General features: G+C 45.2%; 1 protein-coding gene across 1 annotated transcript in view; it reads right to left on the bottom strand.

The window, feature by feature from the left end:
* The window catches only part of SLC30A1 (solute carrier family 30 (zinc transporter), member 1), a 6,489-nt gene extending 2,210 nt beyond the window's left edge, over positions 1-4,279 (bottom strand). The window contains exon 1 of the mRNA XM_015427616.1: positions 3,420-4,279. Within this exon, the coding sequence (XP_015283102.1) occupies positions 3,420-4,020 (601 nt within the window). The 5' untranslated portion in view covers positions 4,021-4,279. The remainder of the gene's footprint in view (positions 1-3,419) is intronic.
* Positions 4,280-11,675: the final 7,396 nt, after the last annotated feature.

Raw genomic sequence — 11,675 nt, 5'->3', positions numbered from 1 at the left:
GACAATAAACAGCAAAAGTAATTATCAAAATATGTTCGTGTATGGATCTTAGCAAAAACAAATGCGCACATATCTCAGTGATATGGCAGAGAAGCAGTGTGGAATGTCTATGGAAAGTAAAGTATGGCATGTGTCTCCACATTATATGAAGGTAAGTGTAATTACCACAGTCTTTATTATACCAGTATTAATTTCAACTGGCTAGTATTCCATCACTGCATTTTACTGAACATGTGCATCACACACTCCTTTACAAATGAAGTGTGCCACCAGTTTTGATCTAGAAGTATGACTTTTCTAGATACTGAGGATTTTCAAACTCAGCAAGCTAACTCTGAGATGACCTGAACAATTGTTCTTGCATTGAAATACTGTACAAAAAGGAATTTCTTCTTCTACATCAAGACAGACTTTTGAAAACTACAAATTGGTTTGTGGATATTTTAGTGCAGGTATCCAGAGTGAGGGATATGCTACTTGCCCAGTAGTTTTACCAATATAACCGGTAGAACCTGAAACCATCATGACTCCTACACTTGTTTCACAAAGTTAAACTCCACCTATGTAATGAATTTAACAAGTCTCAGTGGTAGCATCCTCAAATTTATAACCCTTCAGTAGAAACTAAAAGCTAAGTTTATGTGGTTGTTTTTAAATAACTTTTGCTTTTTGTTTTAAAATGCAGCAGGTCAAGATTTTGACAGCTATGTATTAGGGCACGTAATGCACACTATCTTTGAATACAAAGCTTTCGGGTCTTGGTAGTCAATAGAGAAGCCAACCCCTCGCACTATGAAATTAATGGGCAGGCTATGAGGATTTGAGTTACTATGCCGCTGGCCTAACAATTATCAGCACCAACTACTGCCAGGCCAACCCTGTGCCTCCCTTGTTAACTAAGAAAATCAAACATTTTAACAAGCATTTGCAAAGATAGTCTTTAGAAACACATTTTTACAGAAATCATGTATTGAAACATTAGGGATAGACTCTTGGTACATGTGGCATGAGTGAATCCTTAGCACACATATCTTGAGTTTAGAATACTCTAAAATCTGCTTTTGGTTTGGCTATGTCTGGTCAGGCCTGTACATTCAAAATACTTGGGAGTTCTTTGAGGAAACAGAAGCATAACTCGTTGAAAACCAGCAGTCAAGGCCCAGATTCCTTTAGTGCTAAGGGGAAATACAGCCCCCTAGGCTGCTGGCAGCCACTGATTATTTTATTACACAGATTAGCAAGTGGAAGCCCCAGGGCTACACATGGTCCTTGACAAGCAACAGTTTCCTAGCCAGTTGCCAACACAGAGATCAAACAGTGTGAGGAGGAACTAGAGGCTCTCTGGCACTGGAGCTTGGATTGGGGGGAGAAGAATCAGCCGGGGCATCTCGTTCTAGATGTGACTCTGCCATACAGCTAATGCGACTAGAGTTCTATTTGCTACCATAGCAGGACTTCATCTCAGCCTGAATTTTATCCTAACTCTGACCTCAATTACAAGTTAAAAGTTCTTCGTCCAAGTTCTCAAAGAGTCAATTGTGTTATGTAGCAGTGACCAGAAATCTAGATGGTTGCACAAGTAACTTTGCCCTTTATAAAACGTCACAAGCACCTGCTGATAAGAGCTCTAATGACAAAGCAGTCAAGCAAGGATGCAGAAGCAGAATGAAGCAATGCAGGCAATCTGAGCAGCAACAATCTCAATGTTTATAACATCCAGCTCCAATTTCAATATGATTCCAGAGGTCCCTAAGTTACTCAAGCATGATGTACAAATGACTCCCCAATATTTCAAAGTATACAGAAAAAGCGTTCCTCCCTTGAATTAATGGTGGGAAATGACAGCAGTGCACATATTCAAATAGACAGAAGAAAGTCAAAGTTGTACTGTATTCCAGATCTAACTCTGTGACAGTTTTGTCACCTATGGCTTCTAGTATAACTTGGTTCCACTTGAAGTCATGCTAACAAAGGAAGTGCTTCAAACAAATAGAACCAATGTCATGCAAAGGCTTTGACTATAAAGAGCATGAATGTGGTGTGAGTTCATTATATTCAGAAAGCAAAGGTGGCTGTAAAGGAGCTACATGGAAGCATTCCTATAGTGTTTGCAAGGGCTGAAGTTACCTATTTTGCTTCCAAGAGAAAACTCTATTAAGGAAGGTGCACTGATGAAGACTTCTTTACAAAGATCACTGCCCCATCACAAGCCTTCTGTAGAACCTGCTGCCACCAATAGTGTGCAGAGAAGTCCTGCAGCAGTGGCTTTCAAACTCAGGCCACCCTTTCCACAGCACCTGCCACAAGGCTCCCATATAGATTCTACTGTGTGATCTAGGACACACAGCAAGCTCACATTGGCCAAGCCTACTGGGTGTGTCAGTTGCCTCACTTGAACTGGAAATGTGACCTATAGCACATCCAACAATCCTTTAACTGTGTTAAAAGGGGGAAGAGAATGAGTAGCAGTAGGCAAGGTTCTTTTAGTTGCTGTGTTTTTTTTTAGGGAAGGGTGCCTACTAATACTGATCTTGTTACCGAAGAACCCCAGTATGCTTCTGAAGAACACCAGAGCTGCCTGGAACGCAAAAGCCAACCTGAATACTATTGTGGTCTTCTCTTCTTCACAATCTGGGGGTGGGTGGGGGATTTTTGTAAATCCTTAGACTGCTTGGGTTTATTGGGAAATACACAAAGGCTACATAAAGAAAAACACATCCTACTAATGGATGGAATGGGAATTCCCCAGAGAACTGCCAGACAGATTTTGAAGAACATGCTAGGACATAAAAACAAGACAGTGACATTCACGATCACCATAAAAATGGATTGAGAGGAAAGAAAGTAATGGGTCCCCTGGAAAAATTCACATCAAAGACTCAATAAAATGCAGTGAAACAGAATTTTTCCAGTGCCAAATAATTCTCAAGAACCAACAGCACAGTATAAGGAAAACCTGACATATTCTCCCATTAAATTTGTTCATAGGGGTGAGCCGGTATGTTGTTCAAATCCCCATTTCGTCTTGAAACTCTCTGGGTAACTCTAGGCTCTCACTCTCAGCCTAATGTACCTCACAAGATTGCCTTGAGGATGAAGGGGCAAGGGGAATCCACGTACACTGCTATGAGAGTGGGACAAGGATATCAGAGCACTACATAAACGGATACACTTTCTTCCAGCATCTGGGCTGAGTCCATCCCTGGCCAGGATGAAAGGAGGGATACCAGAACCATTCCCTCAACAGCCCAGACCAGAAGGACAGCTCCCCCCCCCCACCCTCCCTGTCACATTTGGCTTTGGAAAGGGGCGCTCACAAGGGAGCTTTCAGCCGGGGCATCTCTTTTTTAGGAAGATCCACTTCGGCTGAAAGGTTAGCTCCTGGCCTCCTCCTCCTCCACCCCTCCTCAGGATCTCACCTAGCTTCTCCAAGCTGAGCCCATTGGAGCTGCTGCACTTCTCCACCAGCGTGTTGGTCTCCTCCTTGAGAAGGTCTCCGGCCGCCGACTCCGCCTTGCCCCGGCGGCTCCCTCCGCCGCCGTGCGAGTGCCCGTGGCCGCCGCCGCCGCCGTGCTGGTGGAAGAGGCAGAGCCCCAGGAGGTTGACCAGCAGCCCCGCGGCTCCGACGCCGATGACCACCAAGGGCTGCTGGATCTCATGGGGCTCGGTGAAGCGCTCGATGGCCTCCAGGAGGATGGTGAAGCAGAGGGCGGTGAGGAAGACGGCGTTGACCAGGGCGCCCATCACCTCGGCCCGGACCCAGCCGAAGGTGTTCTTCTTGGTGGCGCGGGTGCGCTGGGCGAAGCGCACGGCCACCAGGGCCACCACCAGCGCCATCACGTCCGACAGCATGTGGAAGGAGTCGGACAGCATGGCCAGCGAGGCCGTCAACCGGCTCACCACCACCTCCACCACGAAGAACAGGAAGGTCAGCGCCAGCATGCACATCAGGCGCACCCGCCGGCACTCGCGACGACGGCGGCCCGAGGCCGGCGGCTCCCCCGGCGCCTCCACGCCCATCCTGGCGAGGAGCGCTCTTCACCGGCGGCCGCGAAAGAGGCAAGAGGCGGCGAGGACAAGGAGGCTCCACGGCGCGGTGTGTGTGTGGGGGGGAGGCTCCGGCTCCTTCTCGCCCGGCGGCTCCGGCTGCTTTCGCTGCTTGCTATCCTGCTGCCTCCGCAACACCTCTCGCGCTGGGATCTAATTCCAGGCGGCAGCACCGCCGCTCTTTGCAGACGGTTTGAAACTAAACTTTGCACCCGAACCCCCTCGCGCTCCTTTCCACACGGAACCCCTGAGCCAGCCACCCACTCGCGCACGGCCCGCCCACCGTAGCTTTCCTCATTGGCTGCGGCCCCGGCAACCGGCCGGTTATCGCTCACACCTCCCCGCACGATTGGTCCCCGCGGACCCTCACGACGGGCATCGGCCACGCCCACAGCCGGCCTTCCTTATTGCCCGGGCTTCCTTCGGCTTCTGGGAGGCGTGGTCTAAGAGGCGTGGTGGAGTTTGCCGTTGGAGGAAGGCGCGTCACGAGGCGACAGTTCCCTCCTCCTTCCTAAAGCCCCGCCTCCGGTGGAGTCATTTTTTGCGAGACTGGTGCAAAAGGTGGTTGCGCTGCGCTGAAGGAACTGAAAAAGGCTGCCTTCTTTTCCGCCCCTCCCCCCCCTTCTCCCGGTTTTTCACACGGCCCGGCAGTCGAAGCGGCTTGCTCATAGCGATACTTTTACACCCGACCCGAGCTTCCTCTTTCGCCTCAGTGACACTGACAGGCTCTCCTGGCGTGCCCTGAGAGTGGGGGAGGGTAATGGGGTGTCTGCAAACCTGTCACTCCACACGAAACTGCTTCCCTCGCGTTATTCCCGTAGCGCGTTCATGTGTGTCAACAATGCGTGGAAGATAAATATGTTTCTGTGCTACTTAGTTACAGGGGAAAACCAAACAAAAGGGGGGGGGGATTTTCCACACTAAACTGGTTAGCCTTAAGGGAGCCTCAACACATGATAAAAAAAACCCAGCTCGGAACCTCTGGGACTAAAATCTTAAAATATGTCTGTTTGTTGAAAGTATTAACCCACCTTAGACTCGAGGCAGCTAACAAAGTAAAAGCAAGCTGCAAAATATAAGAATATAGCAGGACAGCAATGAGATATAAAACAATACACAGTATCCAGAAGTAATACCATCCCAGAATGATAGCTGTGCAAGGGACCCCACCTGCAAAGAGATATTTCTGATTTGCTTTTATGTATATATTTTGTTTACTTGACTTATACCCCCCCCTTTTCTGCCCAATAGGGGCACAAAGTAGCTTATATCAGTTTCCTCTCCTACATTTTATCCTCACACAACAACCCTGTGAGTAGGTTACGCTGAGTGAGAGTGACTGGCCCACTGTCACCCATCAGGCATGCTCCCATGGCAGTTGTGTATGTGTTAAGAGCTGCCAAGTCCTTTTTCTAATTTATGGTGACCCTAAGAATTAATTACTTCCAAAATGTCCTATCGTTAACAGCCTTGCTCAGGTCTTGCAAACTGAGGGCTGTCAGGCTTCCTTTACTGAGTCAATCCATCTCACTTGAGTCTTCTTTTCCTGCTGCCTTCAAATGTTCCTCCCTTTATTGTCTTTTCCAGTGACTCTTGGGCCGAGTTCAGACTGGCAGTTTGCCCCGATATAGGCACCTTTCAGAAACGTTCCACAACCGGATTAAAGGGGCCGTTCACACAGGCACATCTGCCAGGCGTTCCCCACCCATACTCAACCCATCTTGTGACGCTTTGCTCCCGAGTTTAAGAGATACCTGGTGAAACTGGTAGCAAACCCTGGAAATCACAATTCTCCCGCGTCCATCCCGCACCAACAAAGTGTGAATGCCAAAAGCCGTGTTTTTCTTATGCGCTTATGCCCTCATGCGCGTAAGCACATATCTCCAGATTGCCAAAAAGAGTGCTGCGCCTTACAGACGTGCCTCTGGGCCAACAGTGTGGATGCTCCCTTGGCCGCCTCCTGATATGCTCCCGCATCAGTCACTGCAGTGTGAATGGGAAAACCCAGAACAGTTTGTTCCGGCTCTTTTTTTGACACGACTCCCCCCCCCCCGCTTCAAACTGCCAGTCTGAACTCGGCCTTGCTGTCTCATAATGTGACCAAAGTACAATAGCTTCTGTTTAGTATTTTTAGCTTCTAGGGAGAGTTCAGGCTTGATTTGATCTAGAATCTACTTATTTATTTATTTATTTAACTTTTATCCCACCCTCTTCTGCATCCAGGGCTCAGGGTGGCTTACCACAATTTTAAAAATTGTAATTAAAAATAGTTTGAATTGAATAGTTTTCAATTGAATAGGCTTACCACAATTTTAAAAATTGTAATTAAAAATAGTTTGAATTGAATAGTTTTACACAAGTTTTCCAGAGGTATCCATATTTACATTCATTGGGTGATGAACATGCAAGCCCCAAAAGGCTTCTTCTTATATGCCAAATAACCTTATTTGTCTTTTTGGTGGTCCATGGTATCTGTAGAACTCTCCTTCACCACCACATTTCAGATGAATTAACTTTCTTCCTGTCAGCTTTCTTCATTGTCCAACATTCACACCCATACACAGTAATGGGGAATATTATGGTATGAATGATCTTGATCTTGGTCTCCAGCGACTCATCCTTAGGAATCTTGCCTAGCTCCTTCATGGCTGCCCTTCCCAGTCTCAGTCTCCTTCTGATTTCTTAGTTGCAGCCTCCCTTTTGGTTGATGAAGGAGAGAAGGAATAGAACATCTTGGCAGAATGGGGATTTAAATCTGGGTCTCCTAGATCCTAGTCCAACATTCAAACTACCACACCACACTGGTGCATTTCTGCCTCACTCAAAAGGAACTTTCTTTATTCTGTAACACTGTGCCTAAATTGTAAAAAGTCAGGCAATTGAAAAATAGGGTCTGTGGTCACACATACTAAATAATCTACTTTCAATCCACTTTCAGTGCACTTTCCAACTAGATTTTTTTACTGTGTGAACTGGCAAAATCCAGTTGGAAAGTGCTTTGAAAGTGGATTATTTAATGTGTGTGACCACAGCCCAGGTTCTTTGTTGATATATTTATGCATTGCTTGTTATATGTAATCTATACTGTCTTTTGTCTGCCCCACCAGCATCAATTACCATCCAACTGCACACATGTGGGGAGTTTATGCAGGAGTGATTGGATGATGCCACTATTGTTTATCTATGGTTGTGATCACACATACTAAATAATCTACTTTCAATCCACTTTCAATGCACTTTCCAATTGGATTTGCCAGTTCACAGTAAAATCCAGTTGGAAAGTGCATTGAAAGTGGATTATTTACTGTGTGTGATTGCAGTATCTATCTATTGATGTTACTGATGAGACTGTCATTTCTTGAGGTTATTTTACTGTTGTTTCGTGTCTGGTTATGAAGTTTTATAAAATGGATTGTATATCTATGTTTTCTTGTAACCTGCCCTGAGCCTGCTTGCGGGGGAGAGAGGGTGGGCTAGAAGCCAAACAAACAAATAAATAAATATTTTCCTGCAGGTCTTGATGGTTTTAATAGCTGTATGGCAAGGACAGTAAAAAAGAGGACTACATTTTGCTTTCATGACACCATGAATCCTTCAACCAATAACCACCACATAGTTAGAGCCAAGTCACTAGAATTTCTCGCTATATACAGGGGTCATTTCCTGCAGGAACGCACAGGAGCGGAGCTCCGGCAGTAAAGAGCCCAGAGGGCGGGCACATGCAACAAGCCCCACCCCCTGCTCCCAGCAGCCCTCAGTCAGAGCAAGAAGCAGCTAGGTAAGTTGCAGAGCCCCCCCCAGTCCAAAACAGTCCAGTGGCACCTTTAAGACCAAGTTTTATTCAGGTACAAGCTCTCCCTCCTCTGTGAGTACAGATCTGCACGTTCCCCCCCCCCATAGCTAGCAATCCAAAACAGTCCAGTGGAGCCTGAGCAGTGGGTGTTGCCTTCTGACACATTTCCGGTGATGTCAGGGTGTGTGGCATATGCAAATACGTTATGCTAATGAGTTATGCTAATGAGCTCCTGCACCTCTTTTTCTATGAAATGACCCCTGGCTATATACATCACCCCTATCCTAGCATAGCCATCTGTACCTCACACACCCATCCTCTAGGAGTAAACTCAAGCTAACTCTTGCCTTTAGCCAAATTGTTGCACTCTCATACAGCTTTGTAAAACAGTAGACTTTTTAAACCCTTCTAATGCATACTAGTATATTCCACATGAACTCCACTTTTAGTGATTATATGAATACAGAACCAAGACATAGTGATTCTACGTTAAAGAAAGCAGAATACAAAGAAACATTTGTGAGGTCAGATACGACTATATAAAATATACTCTCCTATCGTACTATTCACCAGCAACATGCCTGCTTGGTGTTGACTAAACCACCCCTACAAGATTAGGCATAAAACTTGGGAGACATAAGTAAAGAGGCTGTAACTTTGATAGGAGGACTTCAGAGAAAGATTTTTGGTGCTACCATTGATGACAGGGCTTTCATAGCATCAGATATTTTACGAGCTGTATTTTAAAGTTTGCTCAGCTAGCAAGGATGAGGCCAAACCCACACACCCCTGTGTTCGTGCTATATTAATGTGTAATTACTGTTGTTTATCATAGACAGCAGAAGCTTCCAAATCAGGGTGAGCGTTGGAAATATTTCAGGGGATTTCTTCCTGCTTGCCAAAACATCACGGAAGATGTGTGAAGTAGTTTATGACTCAGCTTTTCACAGATGCTTGATTTAAAGTTGCCTTCGTGTCAGGTTTCATTTCCTTGTTTGCTTAAGTTTTTTAATATCAGAATTAAAGTGAGTCATATTTGTTAAATCAGTCCACCACTAATTTCAATTGATTTCAATCAAAAGCATATTTCTGTGTGTAACACGCCCCCCCCATCCAACTGGGGTGTGAATGTTAACTGGTGTTCCCTTAACCCATGTGATTTTCCTTACCAAACTATAGACAGATAGAAGGAAGTATCCCCATTTGGAGGCAATTAACATTCTCCATTGCTGAGCAGGAATCGGGAGGTATGGCAATTTCCTCCTTTCTTGGAACAGTCAAGTGGTGAGTGGGTGTGGGTCTACTACTACTACTACTATTAATTGTCACAGTCAGATATTTGACCGGTAGATGGTGTTCTGCAATTCGAGGTCTAGCCAAGTTCTTGGGAATTGCAGATGTATATTTACAGAATTCTTATTGTTCCAAGCAACAGTGTATTCTGCAGCTGAGCTGGTGTTATTTGCTCAATGCCCAGAATGTCCAAGTGTTTCCTGAGACCTCTAGGCACTTCTCCAAGGGCTCCAGTGACAACTGGCACAATGGTCACCTTCTCCACCCAGAGGCACTCTAACTCTATTGTCAGGGGTCATTTTGTAGAAAAAGAGCTAGGGGGACTCATTAGCATAACTCATTAGCATATGCCACACCCCCTGACATCACCGGAAGTGTGTCCTCCCCACAGCCGGCGGCGACCTCCAGCGGGCACCAGCAGGGAGCTCCAGGCCCCGCCCTCTCGCACCTCACCCGGGGGGATGGCGTCCCCCCGCGTCCCCCCCCCAAATGACCCCTGTCTATTGTAGGTCTTGCTATTTTTGTGATCTTCTCTTGTTCTTTCTTTTCTTTTCTGCTGTCTCCTGGGATTGCAATGCTAATGATCAAACACTATTCCTATATATTTTTTTTACAGTTGTGATATCAGGGGTCTTATGCTCCAGGTGTTTGTCTGTAATTGGAAGTCCCAAAGAATCTTTGTTTCATCATTCTCTATGATCTTCTCTGGTTTGTGCTCCCATAAATTTGTGACTGATGGTAAGCCATACTTCTTGCGAAGATTCCAGCGCAACATAGCTGCAAGTCTATTGTGACATTCTTTATAGTCAGTCTGTGTAGTTTTACTGCAGGCACTGACCATGTGGTCAACTGTTTCATCCTTTGTCTTGCAAAGTCAACATTTGCTGTCATCACTGGTCTTCTGAATCTTGGCTTTCATACTATTCATTTTGAGTGCCTGCCCTTGTGCAACTAGAATGAGTCCTTCCGTTTCTTTCTTCAAGGGCCCATTTTTAGAGCCACTTCCAGATTTTATTTATTTATTAATTAAATTCAATTTCTTATCTGCCCTTCCCCACTTACACAGGGCTCAGGACCATTACAACAGTGAATTCAGTACATTATAAAATCAATTAAAACTATAAAATGTTTTCATTATCAACATTATTCACTATGTCTTTCAAATATTGGCCATGCAAGTGCTTTTCCTTCGGTTTGTCAAAGTGAGTTTTGATTGCAATTTTTTTGTAATCTTCTTTGGTTTCTGTTACCTTAAATAAATCTGCCTTGTATACTTCAACTAGAAGCTTCTCTTTATTTTTATTGGTGTAGTAATTCTGTGCTCATTTTTCAACTGCTTGCTTTCAGGAGACCGCTTCCATCTAATTTTCTTGGTAAGTAAAGATGATCAACATAACTTCTAGGGTGTAGGGAGTAATGCATTGTCATTATCTTCCAAATTCTGCAATCTGTTGTTTCTAATTCGGTTCAGGAGTCATCAGGAAACAAGGCAGGATCCAAGGCAGTGGTTGATAGTAACTTGACTTGTTGCTTCCATGCCAGGCTTGTCTGGAGTAATGCATTGTCATTATCTTCCAAATTCTGCAATCTGTTGTTTCTAATTCGGTTCAGGAGTCATCAGGAAACAAGGCAGGATCCAAGGCAGTGGTTGATAGTAACTTGACTTGTTGCTTCCATGCCAGGCTTGTCTTCTGTCTTCACTGTCTTCACTGTGGAAGATGAGAACCGCCCACTCCAGAACCGCTAATTTCAGGAGGGGCGTTGAAAGACCTGAGTCAGATTGAGGTGATGAGAGAGGAGGTCCTAAAATCTGCCTCCATTCCTGAGGACTGGAAGGTAGCTAATTTCACTCCCATCTTTTAAAAGGGTTCCAGAGGAGATCCGGGAAATTACAGGTCAGTCAGTCTGATGTCGATATCAGGTAAATTGGTGGAAACTGTTATTAAGGAAAGAATTAGTAGGCACACTGATGAACAAAAACTATTGAGGCAGACTCAGCATGGGTTCTGTAAGGAAAGATCTTGTCTTACTAACCTGTTAGTGTTTTTTGAGGGAGTGAACAATCATGTGGACAGGGGGGACCCAATAGATGTTGTTTACATTGACTTCCAGAAAGCTTTTGATAAAGTTCCTCATCAAAGGCTCCTAAGTAAGCTCAATAGTCACGGGATAAAAGGACAAGTCCTCTTGTGGATCAAAAACTGGCTAATTAATAGGAAACAGACAGAAATTTTCTCAGTGGAGGTTGGTAAGCAGTGGGGTACTACAGGGATCAGTACTCTGTCCGATGCTTTTTAACTTGTTTTTTAATGATTTGGAGTTGGGAGTAAGCAGTGAAGTGGCTAAATTTGCAGGTGACACAAAGTTGTTCAGGGTGGTGAGAACCAGGGAGGATTGTGAGGCACTCCAAAGGGATCTGTCGAGGATGGGCGAGTGGGTGTCAATGTGGCAAATGGGGCTCAATGTGGCCAAGTGCAAAGTGATGCACATTGGAGCCAAAAATCCTAACTATAAATACACATTGATGGGGTCCGAACTAGCA

The sequence above is a fragment of the Gekko japonicus genome, unplaced genomic scaffold (genome assembly GCF_001447785.1).
Source record: "Gekko japonicus isolate JY-2015 unplaced genomic scaffold, Gekko_japonicus_V1.1 scaffold45, whole genome shotgun sequence".
Taxonomy (NCBI): Eukaryota; Metazoa; Chordata; class Lepidosauria; order Squamata; family Gekkonidae; genus Gekko; species Gekko japonicus.
Note: the sequence above shows the minus strand (reverse complement) of the source record. Positions and strands in the feature narration are given on the sequence as shown.